Here is a 21,235-nt window from a genome sequence, read left to right as displayed (position 1 = left end):
ATTCAAATAAGAAACTGGCTGTCCCCCCCCCCCCGACGCATTTCGAACGCTCTTCTGTTGTTCAGCCAATGAATGGCGATATGCAAAGTAAGATGCAAAATCCCCACCGTTCTTTTCCCCTCACCCTCCCCTTCAGAGTCTCCCGGACAAACGTGACCAGCCAATGGGATTCACGTCGCGGGGCGGCTTATGCAAATTAAGAGTTGCGCCGCCTCCCTGATCGTGCGGGGAGCTTGTGGACGGCAGAGAGAAGTGCGCACGCGCGGGAGACAGCCGACGGGAAAACAGAAGGGCTCCCCTTGGTGAGTGCAAAATCCGACGAGGGATGCAAAGGTAGAGTTGGCAGGAGCCACGGTGCATCATGGGACAGGCTCGCCAAACGTAATTGACGGCGGGGAAAGGAAGGTGGTTGGCATGAGTCCCGGTGCATCATGGGTGATAGGACTGGGCCTTGACCTGGGGCACTGAGGGCTGGGCTGGGCTCTAAGAGGCCTCTTTGCACTGTTGTAGGATGTTCGAGCAAACCTCACGAAGCGAGGAGATGCGCTTACGGTTCAAAAGGAGTGGGGACCTTGGTGGGTTGGCTGTGGCCCAAGTGTAGGGGGGCACTGTTACGCAAGCTCAGTTATTTGACAAGAAGCTGCTGTGCATCTATGTGTCTTTGGACACACGGGTGCGCTTGCACACATATAAGGTCCACGCGACTCCACGGTTGTCCTGCATTCTTAAAAACACGAGATCATAAGAACTCTGCTCGGACCAGAGGCCATCTAATGCAGCATCCTGTTTTGTACGGCAGCCAGAGAAAAAGTCTACAAGCGTGGCGGGAAGGCCAAAGCCTTCCCCTTTTACTGCTCCTTACCAAGTGGTATTCAGAGATATACGGCCTCTAAAAATGGTTTGCTATCGTGGCTTAACAGCCGTTGATGAACCTAAACTTCAAGAACACGTCTAACCACCTGGTCAAGCTGTGCTACTGGTTGCCATTGCTTCCCGTGGCATGAAGCTCCACAAGATAATTATGCATTGTGTAACAAAATATTTTGCTAGCTCTGAATCTACTGCCTGGAAAAAAGCTCTCTTGCTGCTTTCTGCACACCAGGCGTAATGTAGAGTCATAGAATCATAGAGTTGGAAGGGGCCATACAGGCCATCTAGTCCAACCCCCTGCTTCATGCAGGATCAGCCTAGAGCATCCCCAACAAGTGTTTGTCCAGCCTCTGCTTAAAGACTGCCAGAGAGGGGGAGCTCACCACCTCCCTAGGTAGCTGATTCCACTGTCAAACAACTCTTACTGTAAAAAAATTTTTTCATAATGTCCAGCCAGTACCTTTCCGCCTGCAATTTGTGTCAGGCCTTGCTCCCTCATGCAGGAGTAAAGGCTCTTGACATGAGTTAGGCCAGTTTCTGGCTACATGTCAAGTCCTGGTTCTCATGCCTGCAAGCATCTGTGTACAGTTTCGCTCGTCCTGTTTTCCTCAGCTGTGCTGATGTTTAGTCTCCCTTCCTGGGAACCGCTTATCGCGGAACTGCTTGGCCATGTTTACTTTCACTGCCTGTATTGCTTTTAAACATGTAACCTGCCTATGTTTCCTCATTACTAGCCTCACCTGCCTCTAGGTAGTCAGTCCTTTAATCTGTCTTTTTGCTCCTAATAAAGTATCACTGCTTCAGGAATACCTGCCTGGATGAGTTTGCTTATGGGATGCTAGGGACGCCTGATCCTGACAATTTGAACCCATTATTGCGAGTCCTATCCTCTGCAGCCAACAGGAACAGCTCCCTGCCCTCCTCTAAGTGACAGCCCTTCAAATACTTAAAGAGTAATCATGTCCCCCTTCAATCTCCTCTTCTACAGACTGAACATTCCCAACTCCCTCAGCCTTTCTTCCTAGGGCTTGGTCTCCAGGCACCTGATCATCCTCGTCGCTCTCCTCTGGACCCGCTTGATTCTGTCCACACCCTTTTTAAAGTGAGGCCTCCAGAACTGCATACAGGACTCCAGGTGCGGCCTGACCAATGCGGTGTACAGCGGAACTATGATATCTTATGATCCCTTGTGTGCTTTCCCCCCCCCTAAACTGAATAGCCCCATACCATGAAGCTGTAGAATCTCTATTTGCTGCCAGAAAAACTCAACAACACTCAGTTTGCAGCATTCCTCCGCTCTTTGCTGCTTAAAGGTCTGACAAGAGCTCTTAGACAGCAGGGTCAGTGGTGTATCCCACAGCTCAAAGAAAATTGTGGAGCAATTTGGAAAAGAGTCTCAGGAAAAGATGCTAGTAGGATAGTTGGGCTCATAAAGAGGCTGGCTTTGTTTCCTGCTTGCCAATGTTCACCAGAATTTTAAGGGATCTTTTGAGATGATAAGATATTTATATTCAGACACGTGGCTGCGCTGCTGAATACGAGCCAGCATGGTGTAGTGGTTAAGAGTAGTGGTTAGGAGCACTGGACTCTAATCTGGAGAACCGGGTTTGATTCCCCACTCCTCCACCTGAAGCCCGCTGGGTGACCTTGGGCTAGTCACAGTTCTCTCTGCTCTCTCTCAGCCTCACCTACCTCACAAGGTGTCTATTGTGGGGAGGGGAAGGGAAGGTGATTGTAAGTTGGTTTGACTCTCCTTAAAAGGTAGAGAAAGTCGGCGTATAAAAACCAACTCTTCTTCTTCTACGTATCAGTCTACTTCAGCAATGGCCAGGCCTTTTGATTTTCCTGGGGCCTCTTCCGTAAGATGCACACACACGTGCCCTAAGCAAATGAGCCTTTTCCCAACACAGCTGACTGATGCTTCCCTTTGACTTCCAATTCCAGGCAGGTCCCTCTTCAGACAACCATGATTGTCTTCCCGCCGGGTCTGACGGAAGAAGAGGAAGCTCTGCAGAAAAAATTTGCCAAACTCAAGAAAAAGGTCAGATTTCGTCAGTGCTTCCCTCGGGGAGGATGAATAACGCCTTAGAGAAGGGTGGGCAGGTATTTGAAAGGACAAAAAAAGTTGCATTTTACGAGTCAGACTGTGATGGAACTTAATGTTGTCTACTTTGATTGTCAAAGACAGTCAAGAGACAGAGGAAGAAAGTTCCAGGAGGGAAGCCGTGTTGGCCTGGAACAGCTAGATTCGAGTCCAGCAGTACTGTAGACACCGACGAGATTTTCAGGGTATGAGCTTTCGAGAGTTAAAGCTTCCTCTGCCAGATCCAATGAAGGGAGCTTTGGCTCTCAAAAGACTATACCCCAAAAATCCAGAGAGATCTGAGGTCCTTTACACCACGAGAGCCAGCATGGTGTAGTGGTTAAGAGCAGTGGTTTGGAGCGATACAGTCTGATTTGGAGAACCCATTCTTCCGCATGAGTGGTGGACGCTAATCTGGTGAACTGGGTTGGTTTCCCCACTCCTACGCATGAAGCCAGCTGGGTGACCTTGGGCTGGTCACAGCTGTCTCAGCCCCACCTACCTCACAGGGTGTCTGTTGTGGGGAGGGGAAGGAGATTGTAAGCCTGTTTGATTCTCCCTTAAGTGGTAGAGAAAGTCAGCATATAAAAACCAACTCTTTTTCTTTAACTGGAGATTCGAGGGGATGTGAAGCCACATCTCCCCTCAGTGTTTGAATCCGCCTATTGCAAGTAGTCTCCCAACCCCCCGCCCAGCCTTCCCTGCAGCTCTTTAATCACTCCCTGCAGTGATTCGTTTCCCTGCTGACTTGCCCAAGGGTTGTTGTTAATAATAATAATAATGTGCCGTCAAGTCGCAGCTGAATTATGGCTACCCATCAAGGGGTTTTCAAGGCAAGAGACAAGCAGGAGTGGTTTGCCATTGCATGCCTCTGCGTAGCGACCCTGGACTTCCTTGGTGGTCTCCCATCCAAGTCCGAACCAGGGCCGATCCTGCTTAGCTTCCAAGCTCCAATGAGCTCAGGTCTTCTGCCTGCTGGGCTGGTGTCAGGTTACAGCATCTCTCTCAGTCTCGGAAGTTTACAAGCCGGAGGAAGGTCCGAAAGCAGAGTCAAACGGTCCGGAGTCAAAAGGGAGCCAGAAAGGCTTGCAGGATTGAACCTGGGACCTTCTGCATTCCACGCAGATGCTCTACCACTGACTCCCTCCCTAAATAGTTTTGACTCCCTAGAAGAAGCTTAATGGACAGTTGAAGTGGGGCAACTGCAAGCTTTTCATGGCTTCTCCTGCTAAATACATATTAAAGTGCCGTGACATCCCAACGGACTTGTGGCAAGCCCCATAAGGTGCCTCTGAGCCGACTGATGGCTGCACCTCAGGGAGTGCCTGCCCTTGGTCTCCCTGCGGGTTGTCTGTTGTTGGCTGTGAGTTTTCTGCACAGGGTCCCCCCTCCTCTGCAGAGTCCTCCCTGTCGCTGAGCTCAGGCTGGGCTGTGACACCAGGCTGGTTTGGGCTATTCAGGCTACTGCCCAAGGCACACACCCCCAGAAAAAAAGAATGATATATTTAGACCCAGAGATATTTTTAACGGGAGATGCTGAGTCTGGAGCCTTCTGTGTACGGGGCATGGGTTCTGTCAGGGAGAGCCAGCGTGGCGTAGTGGTTAAGAGCGGTGATTTGGAGCAGTGGACTCTGATCTGGAGAACCAGGTTTGATTCCCCGCTCCTCCACATGAGCGGCGGACGCTAATCTGGTGAACTGGATTTGTTTCCCCACTCCTGCATATGAAGCCAGCTGGGTGACCTTGGGCACGTTACAGCTCTGTTAGAGCTCTCTCAGCCCCACCTACCTCACAGGGTGTCTGTTGTGGGGAGGGGAATGTAATTGTAAGCCAGTTTGATTCTTCCTTAAGTGGTGGAGAAAGTTGGCATATAAAAACCAACTCTTCCTCCACTTCTTCTTCATCCCGTAGACAGAGTGGAGAATGAGATTTGCGGGGCGGGGGGGGGGGGGAGAGAATAGGGTCCTAAGAAAGGGAGGGAGTCCAATGACTAATTTTCTTTCCACCCCAGAAAAAAGCCCTCTTGGCCTTAAAGAAACAGCAGAGCTCCACCAGTCAAGCCAGCCAGGGAGGAATTAAACGCTGTAAGTCAGGGATCAAAAAGTGAAGGGGGATGGGGTCGAGTTAGGGTACAGAGCGCCGACTTTGGGGTTCTCTCCCTTCTTTTGTCCCCAGCCATCTCGGACCAGCTGGTTGTAGACACGGCCACCGCGACGGAGCAGGCCAAGATGCTCGTGAAAACCGGGGCGATCAGTGCCATTAAAGCCGAGAACAAGAACTCCGGGTTCAAGCGCTCTCGCACTCTGGAGGGAAAGCTGAAGGCGAGCCGGGCTGACCAGGAGCGGGCAGGGAGGGGCGGGGTGGTTGGTCAGCATTGGCTTAACCCCTCCGTGTTTGTCGGTAGGATCCTGAGAAAGGGCCCACCCTGACGTTCCAGCCTTTCCAGCGGAGCATCTCAGCAGATGATGATTCTCAAGAGGTACTTGGGGATTGGGGTTCCTTGGCAGGGGAAGCAAATCCGAAAACCTCCTCTACATGCTTAATAGTTGAACTGTGGAACTCCCTGCCCCAGGATGTGGTGGTGGCTGCCAACTTGGAAGGCATTAAGAGGGGAGTGGACATGTCCAGGGAGGAGAGGGCTATCCATGGCTATTAGTTAAAATGGATACTAGTCATGCTGCATACCTATTCTCTCCAGGTTCAGAGGAACATGCCTGTTATATTAGGTGCTGTGGAACACAGGCAGGATAATGCTGCTGGATGCTGCACTAGATGGACTACTGGTCTGATCCAGCAGAACTATAAAATTATGTATGGTTTGGAGAGAGTGGACAGGGAGAAGTTTTTCTCCCTCTCCCATTATACTAGAACGTGGGGTCGTCTGCTGATGCTGGAGGGTGACAGATTAAAAACAGATAAAAGGAAGTATTTTTTCACACAACGCATAGTTACGTTGTGGAACTCCCTGCCCCAGGATGTGGTGATGGCTGCCAACTTGGAAGGCGTTAAGAGGGGAGTGGACATGTCCAGGGAGGAGAAGGGTAGTCATGGCTACTAGTAAAAATGGATACCAGTCATGATGCATACCTATTCTCTCCGGGATCAGAGGAGCATGCTGAATATATTAGGTGCTGTGGAACACAGGACAATACTGCTGCAGTCATCTTGTTTGTGGGCTTCCTAGAGGCTCCTGGTCGGCCACTGTGTACGAACAGACTGCTGGACTTGATGGGCCTTGGTCTGATCCAGCATGGCTTTTCTTATGTTCTTATGTAAGGCTTTAAGAGGGGAGTGGACATGTTCATGGAGAAGAGGGGTATTCATGGCTACTAGTTAAAATGGCCACTTGTCATGATGCATACCTGTTCTCTCCAGGATCAGAGGAGCATGTTTATTATATTAGGTGCAGTGGAACACCGGCAGGAGGGTGCTGCTGCAGTCATCTTGTTAGGGGGCTTCCTAGAGGCACCTCATTGGCCACTGTGAACAGACTGCTGGACTTGATGGACCTTGGTCTGATCCAGCAGGGCCTTTCTTATGTTCTTATGCTGGAAAAGAAGCATTGGGCAACCTCTTTGGCCCAAGAGGCCTTCTCACTTGTCATTTAGATGGTATTGAGAGGACATGGCACGTTGTCTGCTTCTTTCCTGGAGATCTACCCGCTTTTCGTCATCCACCAATGTGCATACACAACAGGCGCATGAATACTGTTGCTGCTGTGTGCCTTTCTGCGCTTTGGGGCAAGCTGGCCAAGGTTCCATCATCGGTCTATAGTGGGCTATAAAGAGTGGGAGAACTTGTGTGGGCCCAAGTGCACTGTGGGAGGCCAGTCAGCCAACAGAAAAGCAGCAGATCTCCACGAGAGCAGCTCAGATCTAGAAACCCAGAGTACAGCCTGGAGAGCGGGTGCTGAGGAAACAGGAGGGAACACAGGGAGCCGCCTTAGACCGAATGAGACCATTGAACACATTAAGGTTCTTTATACTGAGCCAGACCCTTGGTCCATCAAAGTCAGTATTGTCTACTCTGACACGCAATGGCTCTCCACAGTCGCAGACAGAGAAAGGTCTTTCTCATCACCTACTTGCCTAGTCCCTTTAACTGGAGATGCCGGGGACTGAACCTGGGACCTTCTGCACGCCAAGCGGATGCTCTACCACTTAGCCATGGCCCGTCCCTAAAATGTCTACTCTGAATGGCAGCCGCTCTTCTGTGTCTCAACCAGGAGTTGGTATCAGCTACCTGTGATCTTTTATCACAAAGATGCCATGGACTGAACCTGGGCCTGCAAAGCAGATGCTCTTCCACTGGTCCATGGTGGAAGTACTGCCCTTGTTGGATCGATGGTCTGATTCACTATCAGGCAGCTTAACGTGTGCGGCCATGGCTCAGTGGTAGAGCCTCTGCTTGGCATGCAGAAGGTCCCAGGTTCAATCCCCGGCATCTCCAGTTAAAGGGACTAGGCAGGGAGGTGATGGGAAAGACCCCTGCCTGAGACCCTGGAGATCTGCTGACGGTCTGAGTAGACAATACTAACTTTGATAGACCAAGGTTCTGATTCAGTATAGGGCAGCTTCATGTGTTCATGTGATGGGTGGTATATCCAATTTGAGATGTTTACGAGCTGTATGTCAATCCCCCACGAGCCAGTTTGGCCAATCCTCCTTAGAACCCACAGCATAAAACAGTGCAGAATTTTGAAACAGAATTGAGGGTTGTCCTGACTTCAACTCAGAGATTCCTGACTGATTGGTACAGTGAAATCATTGATGTCTTTGTTTGTTTTAGTCACGGCGTCCCCAGAGGAAACCTCTGTACAAAAGGTTAGTTTCAGACATATTGTCTCTATGTGGAGATACGGGATCAGATGCGGCTGGTCGGTTCTGGTGGCAGAAGCACTTTCCCCCTCCAGCAGAGGGAGCCCTTCCCTTAACACAAGACATGTTCTTTCTGCCTACGCTGGTATAACGGACCCAAGAGATCTAACCCATGGGTCAGGGGCACGGTGGGCCTTCTCTGGTAGGGAGAAAAGGGATCATGAGTTAAGGGGAAGACGGGAAAGATTGGAACTGGGAAGAGAGGAAGCGTTGGGAGGAGAAAAGTTAATATCAGAGATGCCTCTCTGTTGAAATATTCGGTCTTGCTTAACCATATCGAGTTCCACTGGAGATTTTTCTCAGTTTCTCTTTAGATAGGTCCTGATGTCAGCTTCCAGCTATTAAACAAGCAACTAGCTTGTGGGATGAACATCTTAAAACGGTACAGGCTTCGAATTTTGGGAAGCAGTCACAGAATTAGGTTGCTCATGGAGGATCCTGAAAATATCATCTTGCTTTGTTTCGAAAGTTTCTAGTTCTCACTGTTACAGAGACATGGCTGTTTTAGCTTCCGGTTGTCCACCTGGTTGTGGGTCAACCACCTTTGGCTTATTCTAAGCTAGGTGGCAACTTGGAAATATCCCCAGGGAAGGGGAACATGTGAAACACCTCTGAAGATTGTTTTTACTTTATATACTCCTGTAAGTTTCTACTTCTCCTTGTCTTGAAGATTCAAGGTGAGAAAAGAAAATGCATGTCAAATTATGGGAGTGGCAGGGATGTATTGAAGGCATCTTGTTCTTCCCGTACTTTCCCACGCTTAAGCTTGAATATTCATCAAAGCAAGATGATTTGCCTTCAAGGTATAAAATTGGATGTGACGAATCTACTGAGCAAGGGGGACCAACCTGGCTGAAGTTCAGAGAAATTCAGTGAAGAACAGCCGTTTAATCAAATAGACTCCTTAGCCCACATTGTTTTAGCATGTCCACAAAATAATAATATTGTATGAAATGAATATATCACTCCGTGGATGAAACAGCTAAAGACACTTTCTGAGAAGCTGGTACTGCATTATCTGCTGTCAGATAGATCGTTCAATTGCATGAGAGATGTGGCAACTTTTCTCTTTACAGTGTCAAGGAAAAATTAAATTTCATCTCCCTTTTTTAAAGAGTGAAGTGGTTGATGGAGGGCCAGTGGCTGTTAAATCTAGGGAAGGGAAAGGAACAGCAGTTTAAATGTTTTGTGCAGAGGTCTCGTACAATTTTTGTGTGCCTTCTTTTGGAGGTCTAGAGAATGTGAAGGAGGGAAGGCAGCATGGTAGAACCTGATCTTGTCAGATCTCGGAAGCTAAGCAGGGTCAGCCCTGGTTAGTATTTGGATGGGAGACCACCAAGGAATACCAGGGTCGCTGTGCAGAGGAAGGCACTCGCAAATCCACCTCGGTTAGTCTCTTGCTTTGAAAACCCCATAAGGGGTTGCCATAAGTGTGCTGCGACTTGACGGCACTTCACACACACAGAGAATGTCAAACATTTGGGGATGTTGCCCGGATCCTCTCTTGTTTGGTAGTAGTGTTTGCGACACGTAAAGTTTCAGTATAAGTCAATGAGTGGAAGGAAGAGCAAGTAATGTAGTGTGGTGTTGTGGTTAAGAGCAGTGGACTCCAATCTGGAGAACCGGGTTCGATTCCCCACTCCTCCACAAGAGCGGCAGAGGCTAATCTGGTGAACCAGTTTGGTTTCCCCACTCCTTCACATAAAGCCAGCTCGGTGACCTTGGGCTAGTCACAGTTCTCTTAGAGCTCTCTCAGCCCCACCTACCTCACAGGGTGCTTGTAGGGAGGGGAAGGGAAGGTAATTGTAAGCTGGTTTGATTCTCCCTTAAGTGGTAGAGAAAGTCAGCATAGAAAAACCAACTCTTCTTCTTATGAACATAATTGTTAGGCTTTGAGGCAAGTGATGATGGTGGGAGAGGCAGATACCTGTGTCAGCATTCACAGACGCAGCTGCCAGAAATTCTGACTATCCTACCCTACAAGGGACATGCCACACCCTTTGCCTTCCCAAATTTTGAAGGCTGACTGCATAAACTGCAGTGCACCAAGCCCCCCGAATGCCGTCGCAACAGCGCAGGACGGTAAGATTTAACCCCCGCCCTTTCCACCCACAACCGTTGCCATCCGCGACTGTCGATAACTCCTTGTGCGCTCTTCCCCCCCAGCTTCGTGAGCTCCAGCAAACTGCTGCGGGATCCAGAAAAGGATCCAGAACCCATCAGGGATCCAGAGAAGGAGTCCGACCCGAGCGAGAACCTGCGCAGTTTCGAGCAGGATTACGACCGGGATCGCAGCCGGGAGAGGAGCAGGGATAGCGAGAGGGACCAAGATACGGAACGGGACAGAGACCGGGACCGGGAGAGAGACCGAGAGCGTGATCGTGATCGTGACACAGACGACAGCTTCCGCTGTAAGGAATTCCTTTTTTCAGCGGGCCAGGAGAAGAGTCTGGGGGCACCTTAAAGAGCAACACACTTACTAAAGCATAAGCTTTCATGGGACCGAACCCACTTTTTGGGATGCTGAGTTTATTTTTGATTACTAGTGTTGATTACTGCTACTGACAAACAAAGATTGAATGGGCATCAGTCTGACATCAGAAACCACAACCTTCAGAAACCAGTGGGGGAACATTTTAACCTTCCAGGACACTCAGTTGCTGATTTAAAAGTATCAGTTCTCTTAAAAAGGGATTTCAAAGGGAGATTAGAAAGAGAGACTTTTGAACTGTAACTAATAATGAAGCTCAAGACAATGCATTCTCCTGGATTGAATAGAGATCTGGGATCCCTGTCTCATTACCAATGCTAATTTCTCCACACCTGCTACCCCTCTGCATATCACATCTAATCCAATCATGCCTGCTTGTGTCATTTACTTGCGTTTAACATTTACATTGCCATTGTGTGTCTGAATTCACTCTTCTCTACTTAAGGATTGATGGACTCACATTCTAGCTGTATCTGAAGAAGGGAGCCGTGGCTCACGAAAGCTCATACCCTGCCAGAAATTTTGTTAGTCTTTAAGGTGCTACTGGACTCTTGCTCTTTTCTATTGCTACAGATAGACTAGCACGCCTACTCATTGTGTAGTAGCTTCTCAGTGAGAGCAGTAGTGATTTAGCAAGGTCCTCAATTGGGGCAGTTTCCTTCAACTGACCCCTACTCTTTACTTTTCCTTCATTTTTTGGCCATTTTTTAATAGCAACATTTACACATGTACAGATATCACAGATTACTGGTGAGGCGTTAATTTTTTAGATTTTTAAATTATTATTATAATTTATTTAGATTCTCAAAAATGTCTATCCTAGTCCTGGGTGGACATTCCCTCCCCCTTGTGGAATTTTTGACCTACACGGGAGGGCCACTCATCACTATTGGATATATTTGTTCTTTTGTTTACTTTACTTTACAAAACTTATACCCCCACCTCCCCACCTTCGTAAGGACCACCAAGACAGTTAACAAATGAAAACATGCATAATAAAATCACATCTTAAAAACCATTAAAGATAAAGGTAGTCCTCGTGGAAGCCCCGGGTCATTCCTGACCCACAGGTTGACGTCACATCCCGACGTTTACTAGGAAGACTATGTTTATGGGGTGGTTTGCCACTGCCTTCCCCAGTCATCTACGCTTTACCCCCAGCAAGCTGGGTCCTCATTTTACCGACCTCGGAAGGATGGAAGGCTGAGACAACTTTGAGCCGGCTACCTGAAACCAACTTCTGTCGGGATCGAACTCAGGTTGTGAGCAGAGCTTTAAAAAAAAAAACTTCTTTATTTTAAGTCTGAGCAGAGCTTTTGACTGTAATACTGCAGCTGACCGCTTTGCGCCACGGGGCTCTCTAAAAACCATTACAATCTCCCCAAAAAAAACAACCCTAACAACTTATCATTAAAACCATTGCTAAAATACACGCACAAACATAAAAACAACAGTTAAAACTTTGGGCAGGAGGGAGGGTTCACTGATTCCACATGGAAGGCGCTTAACAACAAAATCCCTGCCCTGAGGTGCTTACAGTACAAAGTTTGCCAAGGAGGAGAAGCAGCCACAAGAAGGCGGGGTGGGTAGAGGGGAAGAAACGGGAGGGAAAACTTGCATTCCATCTGGTTACCACGTATTCAAGCTTAAATGAGGGGAGAGGGCTTGAGGGGCCGGGCTACAGACTTCTTAGGAAAAGGCGGGATTTTGTGAGGCATGTTCAGGAGAGAGCGAGCCAGTGGTGTGTACAGGGAGAGTTCAGGTTTAAGAAGAAGAGTTGGTTTTTATATGCTGACTTTCTCTACCACTTAAGGAAGAATCAAACTGGCTCACAGTCTCCTTCCCCCCACCCCCACAACAGACACCTTGTGAGGTAGGTGGGGCTGAGAGAGCTCAAAGAGAGCTGTGACCAGGCCAAGGTCACCCAGCTGGCTTTGTGTGGAGGGGTGGGGAAACCAACCCGGTTCACCAGGTTAGCCTCCACCGCTCCTGTGGAGGAGTGGGGGATCAAACCCGGTTCTCCAGATCAGACTCCACCGCTCCAAACCACCGCTATTAACCACTACACCATGCTGGTTCTCTCTCTGTTAAGCAAGGGAGAAAAGGCAGTGTCATTTAAGGATGCAGGAGATGTAGATGGTCGAAGGTGGTTGAGGTTGAAGAGCAGAAGTCACAGGCGGATAGGATACATTTATTTATTTGTTTGTTTCCCGATTTCTAGCCCGGCCTCAATCCCCAGCCAGGCAGGCAGGCTCAGGGTGGGGTTACGACAGATTCATTACAATAAAAGATAAAAACAATCTCATATTTTAAAAGTATTAAAACAATGGTAATAAATTAATACATCGACGGCGTACTGTTATCAGTGGTTCCCAACCTTTTTTTGACCAGGGACCACTAGGACTTTTTTGTTCGGTGCAGGGACCCCAAGGTTCAAAATAAAAATTCCAAGTATTTGAAAATAAACTTTAATCAGAACTGTTAGTTCAACATCAAACTTAGAATAATATTTGAATATATATTTTTATAATAGAGAACTTTTAATTGAAAATATTAATTTATTATGGGTTTATAACTTTGTTTCATGGACCTTAATTTAGTTCTCGCGGACCCCTGGGGGTCCATGGACCCTTGGTTGGGAACCAGTTATTTAGATGAAGAGATAGAGATGAGGCAAGGCCATGCAGAGCTCGAGCCATGATGTGCCATTCAAGCACCACAAGATGGTGAAGGGGGGGTTGTTTTTTTTTGTTTTCTGTTATTTTATGTTGACTTATTTCTGAACTGTGTTTTCCCTCATCCAGGTTCGGATTCTTTCCCAGAGCGACGGGCTCCACGCAAAGGGAATACGGTGTACGTGTCCGGGGCGGACATGAGTCAGACCATGCTGACCACGGCTTTTTCTGCTTTTGGGAACATCATTGACCTCTCCATGGACAACCCCCGCAAGTGAGTGAGGGTGGGGGCCGGGCAGGCTCATGACACTAGCTGGCCCCGAGGCCGAAAAGAAGAGTTGGTTTTTATATGCTGACTTTCTCTACTTTTCAAGGAGACTCAAACCGCCTTACAATCGCCTCCCCTTCCCCTCCCCACGACAGGCACCTTGTGAGGTAGGTGGGGCTGAGAGAGTTCTGAGAGCTGTGACTAGCCCAAGGTCACCCAGCTGGCTTCATGTGGAGGCATGGGGGAAACCAACTCGGTTCACCAGATTAGCCTCTGCCATTCATGTGGAAGGGTGGGGAATAAAATCTGGTTCTCCAGATTAGAGTCCACCACTCTTAACCACTGCATCACGCTGGCTCTACAGTTGGGGGTTGTGATTTCTCCTCAAAAACAAATGGGTGAGGGACAAAAAAAAAGTATATACTGGAAAAAATACTAAATCTATTATGCCAGCAGTTTGCTTGCCCATAAACTCCCTGTCGCCATTATCCCTATCCCAGAATCCAGATTTAAATAAATAAAGCATTCATGCCACAAGGTCGTGCCAGCGTGGTGTAGTGGTTAAGAGCGGTGGTTTGGAGCAGTGGACTCTAATCTGGAGAACCGGGTTCGATTCCCCACTCCTCCACATGAGCGGCGGAGGCTAATCTGGTGAACTGCGTTGGTTTCCCCACTCCTCCACATGAAGCCAGCTGGGTGACCTTGGGCTAGTCACAGCTCTCTTAGAGCTCTCTCAGCCCCACCTACCTCACAGGGTGTCTGTTGTGGGGAAGGGAAGGAGATTGTAAGCCAGTTTGAGTCTTCCTTAAGTGGTGGAGAAAGTCGGCATATAAAAACACCTCGTCTTCCTCCTCCTGCTTCTTCAGCTTTTTCTTCTTCTTCATCATCATATGGGGTAGGTTATTGCTTTGGGAAGGGACCACAGCTATGGGGGTAGCGACCAAGAATGGCATGCAGAAGGTCTCAGATTCAATTTTTAGTTTCTCAGTTAAAAGGATGACAAGCATTTGTGGGGGGAGGGGGACCCTTTGCCTGAGGCCACGGAGAGCTGCCACCGGTTCCACCAGACGGCACCTGGTTAGCGGACCAGTTGCGGCCCGACTCGGCCTGAGCCAGCTACATTGTTTGTCCGAGGCTTTGGGACCATTCCGGATGTCGACGTTTATACCTCTCTTTCCCATCCCCCCCCAGCTGTGCATTCATCACCTTTGAGAAGATGGAGTCCGCCGATCAGGCCATCACCAAGGTGCGGCTTTCTAATTTTCCCCTCTTCGGTCAGAGTTAAGGAGGGGTTTCGCTTAGGGAAGACAGCCTGCAGCTGGGAAGCAGGTGCTCCTGGGGTGTGGTAATGAGCCAGGGCAGGCCGGCACAGCCTACAGAGAGCGAAGGAGTGTGTTTGGGCCTAGCGCTGGATCCTTCCAGGGGAACCAGAGGCCTAGCACAGATGCCGCTCTTTGGGGAGCCAGGTTAGAAGAAAAAGAAGGAGAGTTGGCTTTTATATGCCGACTTTCTCTACCGCTTAAGGCAGAATTGAACCGGCTTACAGTCACCTTCCCCTCCCCACAACAGACACCCTGTGAGGTAGGTGGGGCCGAGAGAGCTTTAAGAGAGCTGTGACTGGCCCAAGGTCACCCATCTGGCTTCATGTGGAGGAGTAGGAAAACCATCCCGGTTCACCAGATTAGCGTCTGCCGCTCATGTGGAGGAGTGGGGACTCAAACCCAGTTCTCTAGATCAGAGTCCACCGCTCCAAACAGCCACTCTTAACCACTGCACACGTGCTGGCTCTTAGTACTGGTTTTTCCAGTTCATATTGGAATAGTCTTTAAAGACTACCAAATTCCCCCCCCCCCAGATGCCTCAAAAGTCTATCCTTTTAGAGGAATGTCTGGCCCAGGGGTGTCAACTCCATTGTTATGAGGGCTGGATATGACATAAATGTCACTTGGTCGAGCAGGACCCTGCCTCGCCAGCCCGGATTGAGAGGGGGGGGAGTGGCTGCCTCGGCTGGCTCGCAGGCTGGATAAGAGCTGTCAAGGGGCCGGAACTGGCCCACTGGCTGTATGTCTGACACCCCTCATCTGGGCCACCAAGCTATTTTTTTCTGAAGTGGCATGGGATTTATTTGTTTACCTTGTTTTTTTGTTTATTTATACCGCACTTTCCCCCCCACAGAGGGGACCCAAAGCAGCTTACAATGTCGCCGTCCCCTCCTTCACGAGAGCAACCCCCCCCCGGGGTAGGTTACGCTGAGAGAGAGTGGGCGGGCCCAGGTCTCCCAGCGAGCTTCCATAGCCGAGTAGGGAGTCGAGCCAGGGTTTCCTAGATCCTAGTCTGACACCCTCAACCGCTATACTGTGCTAACTACAACACCACTTCAGCTCAACAATGCCGTCGTGGAGGACGTGCAGCTGAAGGTCAGCATCGCGCGAAAACAGCCCATGTTGGACGTCGCCACCGACAAGTTGCTCTGGGGATCGCTAGGTAAGTGGGTAGGGTGTCTGTTGGAGGGGGTATGTGTAAGGTGAGAATGGGGGCATCAAAACTGCTTGGAACTGCCTAGGAAGATGCAAGAAGGTTCCCATAGCTGAAAGGCCCTGCCCCTGCGGGACAGGGGATGTTGAAACCACAGAATATGTCTCGATTAGACACCCAACCTATCAGGAAGTCCATTATAAGATTTATTTTTCCTTTGGTCAAAAACTTCCCTGGTCGATCTGAACTATTTCTGGCCCAAGATGCTATTAACAGATGAAAAACCTCAGGTTTCTCTTCAGACCGCTAAATTCTGTACCGCGGCTATTAAAATTAGCCGTACTTTTTAGATTCGTAATATGCAAATAGGTGCAGGTTATAATGCTCTTTATGTGTCTTGTTGGTCATTGATTGTATTATTAGAGATTTTTATTTATTTTTTTGAGCTTGGAACTGCCTGAGAAAAAAAGGGGGATCTGGATGCAGGGGTCGGCAAACCCCCAACCTCCGGCGCTTTGTGCTCTGGGGTTGGATTCAGTGGGCGAGGGTTTTGTGGAGCAGGGGAGAGAGAGGTGAAGGGGAGAGTGGTTTAGCAGCAAGAACCAGCACTTTGGTTCTTGTGGGTTATCCGGGCTGTGTAACCGTGGTCTTGGTATTTTCTTTCCTGAAAGAAGCTGTGCAGGCATCTTTAAAGACTACACTGTCCTTCAGTGTTACTCCTCTGAAGATTCCTGCCACAGCTGCTGGCGAAACGTCAGGAAAGAAAATACCAAGACCACAGTTACACAGCCCGGATAACCCACAAGAACCAATGAACTCTGACCATGAAAGCCTTCGACAACCAGCACTTTGTTAGAGTAGCTAGATTCAAGTCCAGTTGCACCTTAGAGACCCACAAGATTTTGGAGGTATGAGCTTTCAAGCATCTGAGGAAGGGAGCTTTGACTCTTGAAAGCTTACACCCCGAAAAGCCAGTTGACTTCAGTGGACTCATAGAATCATAGAGTTGGATGGCCAAGATGCCCTCCCTCTCATCATCTGCCTAAGGTCACAGAATCAGCATTGCTGACAGATGGCCATCTAACCTCTTCTTAAAAACCTCCAGGGAAGGAGAGCTTACCACCTCCCGAGGAAGCCTGTTCCACTGAGGAACCACTCTAACTGTTAGACAATTCTTCCTAATGTCTAGACAGAAACTCTTTTGGTTTAATTTCAACCCATTGGTTCTGGTCCGACCTTCTGGGGCAACAGAAAACAACTCTGCACCATCCTCAATATGACAGCCCTTCTAATACTTGAAGATGATTATCATGTCAGCTCTCAGTCTTCTCCTCTTTAGGCTAAACATACCCAGCTCCTTCAACCTTTCCTCAGAAGGGTGTAACTCTTAGGATGGCACTGCACGTATAATTTTTCTCTTTCTGGATACGTGCATTGATCCACACAGTTAAGGATATGTGCATTGATCCACGCAATTTACATTGCCCCTATTTTTGCACTCCGGATTTTGAAAAAGTACTCTTTTTTTAATTGGCCTGTGGAATGTGTGCAGCCATGATTTTTCCAGCCAATGTCTGCCAGCATTGAGGACGAGGCAGTGGCAAAACACCTCTGAACGTCTTTTGCCTTGAAAACCCCATGAGGGGTTGCTGTATGTTGACAGCACAAGGGGGGAAAAGGTGAAAGGCCAACTTAGATCACATGCTGGAAGATCCTTGGTCTCTGGTGCATTTTAAATGTCTAAATAGTAGCCAGGAGGGGGCCATAAGAACATAAGAAAAGCCCTGCTGGATCAGACCAAGGCCCATCAAGTCCAGCAATCTGTTCACAAGGTGGCCAACCAGGTGCCTCCAGGAAGCCCCCACACAAGACGGCTGCAGCAGCACCATCCTGCCTGTGCTCCACAGCACCTAATATAGCAGGCATGCTCCTCTAATCCTGGAGAGAATAGGTATGCATCATGACTAGTATCCATTTTAACTAGTAGCCGTGAATACCCCTCTCCTCCGTGAATATGTCTACTCCCCTCTTAAAGCCTTCCAAGTTAGCAGCCATCACCACATCCTGGGGCAGGGAGTTCCACAATGTAACTATGTGTTGTGTGAAAAAATACTTCCTTTTATCTGTCACCCTCCAGCTTCAGCAGACGACCCCGCATTCTAGTATTATGGGAGAGGGAGGAAAACATCTCCCTGTCCACTCTCTCCAAACCATGCATAATTTTATAGACCTCTATCATGTCTCCCCTCAGCCACCTTCTTTCCAAGCTAAACAGCCCTAAGCGTTACTTGGCTCAGGGCAGCTGGGAGGGGCAAATGACCCCCTCGTTCCCTTGTGCTGACCTCATCCCTCCTCAGAGTTGCCATTTGCCCTGCTGCAAGAAATGCACAGGCACCAAAAGGACTAAAAAAATGATTTATGTTTGAAAATATCCCACTATCCCAGTGGGTTTTGGGCCACGGCCCTCAATAGGCCAGGGCAGTTCCCCAGGGCTTACATACTTTACCATCCTCTGAGATAGATCATGACAGGTAGCCACATTAGTCTGTCTGTAGCAGTAGAAAAGAGCAAGAGTCCAGTAGCCCCTTCAAGACTAACAAAATTTCTGGCAGGGTGTGAGCTTTCAAGAGGCACAGCTCACTTCTTCAGATACCCTGAGGGAACAGCTGGAGGTGGGGGGAGCTCAGATACTCTGAGGGAACAGCTGGAGATACTCTGAAGGAACAGCTGGAGGTGGGGGGAGCTGGGTCTCTTTACTGGGTCCGCTGACACCTTGCTTCCCGTTTCAGCTGTGAAGAACAGTATCAATGGGGCCCATCGTGACAAGCGGTCCCAGGTGGTCTACAGTGAGGTCATCTTCTGAAGCGTATCAGGCTATCTTCGCTTGAGGCGAGGGAGGTTTTTGTTTTTGCTGTGTCTCATTCAGGTGTTCCAATAAATAAGGTGTTTTCTATATATTTGGGGCTCGGATCTCCATATTTGTAAAACCAATCTATTTTTATCCTGCCCTATCTCCACAGAACTCAGACACGTATTTATTTACTTACTTAATTTATAACCCATATTTATCCCCCCCCCAATTGGGACCCAACATTGCCTACGTTTTTCTCCTCTCCTCCACCGATTCCTCACAACAACCCTGTAAGGTAGGTTAGGCTGAGCGTGTATGACTGGCCCAAGGGCACCCAGCAAGCTTCCATGGCAGCGGAGATTCAAACCTGGGTCTCCCAGATCCTAGTTTGACACTCTGGTCTCGACACCACACCACACCGGCATAGGCTTCTCCCCCCACCCCAAATTTTGTCCGAGTCAGGCAGAGAGAGCGTGGCTGGGCCCAACGTCACTTAATGAGGTGGGGACTTGAACCGTGATCTCTCAGGCCGTAGTCTGACCACTATACATGTGTTTGTTACCTTTATTTATTTAATTTATATTTATTTATATTTACAGTTGCCTCCTCCCAGTTAGACCAAGGAAGCCCCCCCCAGCCATGCAACTTAACAGAGCCATTTCTTTGACCCATAGCAAGGCCTTCCCCTTCACTCTGACCCAGACTGTGTATGCCCTGTGCTAAAAAAATGTAATTTCCATACCTAAGAACATAAAAAAAGTAATGTTGGATCAGACCAAGGCCCATCAAGTCCAGCAGTCCGTTCACACAGTGGTCAACCAGGTGCCTCTAGGAAGCCCCCAAACAAGACGACTGCAGCAGCACCATCCTGCCTGTGTTCCACAGCACCTAAGACGGGTGGGGAAAGTCAGACCCGGGGGCCGTATAAGGCCCGCGAAATCATTTGGTCTGGCCCTTTGTGGGTCCTGACAGAACTCTAGCTCACAAGGATCTAAGACTTGCGATCCGCCCCCTCCCGCGGCGAGGAATAGCCTCTATTCAAGGCAGATGTGAGTTTGTTTTGCCAAGAAAAGGAACCTTCTTTCCCCCTTGCAGAAGAGTCATTAGCTATGGAGCTGCTAGGACCACCCAAGAAACTATATTAACCAATTCCCACCTGGGCTGTGGAGAAACGTATTTCCTCTGTATTACAAGAGGGCTGGGGGTGGAAGTGGCAACAATGGAGGTTTTAAAAGGGGCAGGGCCAGAATGTGCGGCCAGTGAATGATGTTATAAATATCCAAATGGCCCTTGGCAGAAAAAAGGGTCCCCACCCCTGACCTAAGATAATAGGCATGCTCCTCTGATCCTGGAGAGAACAGGCAAGCATCATTGCTAGTATCCATTTTGACTAGTAGCCATGGATAGCCCTCTCCTCCATGAACATGTCCACTCCCCTCTTAAAGCCTTCCAAGTTGGCAGCCATCACCACATCCTGGGGCAGGTAGTTCCATAATCTAAATTCTTTTGACTGAATCGTTTACCAAAAACCAATGAAATCTGCATGCATACTTAATTTAGGGTGTTTCTGGTCTTCATTGGGGAGATGTAAGCTGCCTTGGTGGCCCTTTTAGGACAGAAAGGTGGGGCACAAGTCTTGTAGGGCCACACCAAATGATTCCACGGGCCTTATACGGCCCCCGGGCCTAAAGTTCCCCACCCCTGGTCTAGAAACTTGAATCTTAAATTTAAAAGGCAATGAAAGCCAAGATCGAGGGTGCTAATTTCAGTGCCTGGATATGTGGGACATGCATGGCTCTGAATCCTTTCCTCTCCCCAGTCCCAATCTTGAAATGAACAAACGCCTAGTGGGCACATGGGAGAGGGCCTTCTCAGTGGCGGCCCCACGGTTATGGAACAACCTCCCCAAGGTGACGCATCTGACCCCTTCACTTTCACCTTCAGGAGGCAGTTGAAGATAGTCAAATGCAGTCCTAAACAAAACTAAGTGGATATTTTGAATTGTGAGTTTTTTATGTGTTTTTATGATTGTTGTTTTATTTACATTTATTTACATTGTAAGCTGCCTTGAGAACAAAGGTACAAAGGCAGCTGACAAATGTGTTAGAAGAGTTGGTTTTTATATGCCAACTTTCTCTACCACTTAAGGAAGAATCAAACCGGCTTACAATCATCTTCCCTTCCCCCCACAACAGACACCCTGTGAGGTAAGTGAGGCTGAGAGAGTTCGGAGAGAACTGTGACTAGCCCAAGGTCACCCAGCTGGCTTCATGTTGAGGAGCGGGGAAACAAATCCAGATCACCAGATTAGCCTCCGCCGCTCATGTGGAGGAGTGGGGAAATCAAACCTGTTTCTCCAGATGAGAGTCCACTGCTCCAAGCCACCACTCTAAGCCACTACACCACACTGGCTGTAAACTGCCTTGAGTCCCACAAGGTACAAAGGCAGCTAACAAATATTTTAAATAAATAGATAAATAAAATCAGATTATCATGCTGACATTTTTTCCACATAGTAGCATTTTAATACACAACAGTTAACACTACATGCACTTTACAGGATTTGAAGACAGCAGTTCTATTTACACTGAACACCCCCAAGCTGGCGTGGGGAGAGCAGAGGGGGCGGGGCAGGGTTATCCCCC

At 48.7% G+C, this 21,235-nt stretch overlaps 1 protein-coding gene across 1 annotated transcript; it reads left to right on the top strand.

Annotated features, from left to right (window-relative positions):
* The first annotated feature begins 2,827 nt into the window (after positions 1-2,827).
* Positions 2,828-18,602, top strand: NELFE (negative elongation factor complex member E). The gene is made up of 10 exons (XM_056851379.1): positions 2,828-2,911; positions 4,965-5,037; positions 5,129-5,274; positions 5,358-5,432; positions 7,742-7,776; positions 9,997-10,241; positions 13,126-13,270; positions 14,456-14,510; positions 15,646-15,748; positions 18,529-18,602. Exons 1-10 carry the CDS (start codon positions 2,837-2,839, stop codon positions 18,600-18,602), a joined length of 1,026 nt encoding a protein of 341 aa, XP_056707357.1. The 5' UTR covers positions 2,828-2,836.
* The last annotated feature ends 2,633 nt before the right edge of the window (positions 18,603-21,235 follow it).

Source organism: Euleptes europaea, chromosome 1, assembly GCF_029931775.1.
Source record: "Euleptes europaea isolate rEulEur1 chromosome 1, rEulEur1.hap1, whole genome shotgun sequence".
Taxonomy (NCBI): domain Eukaryota; kingdom Metazoa; phylum Chordata; class Lepidosauria; order Squamata; family Sphaerodactylidae; genus Euleptes; species Euleptes europaea.
Note: the sequence above shows the minus strand (reverse complement) of the source record. Positions and strands in the feature narration are given on the sequence as shown.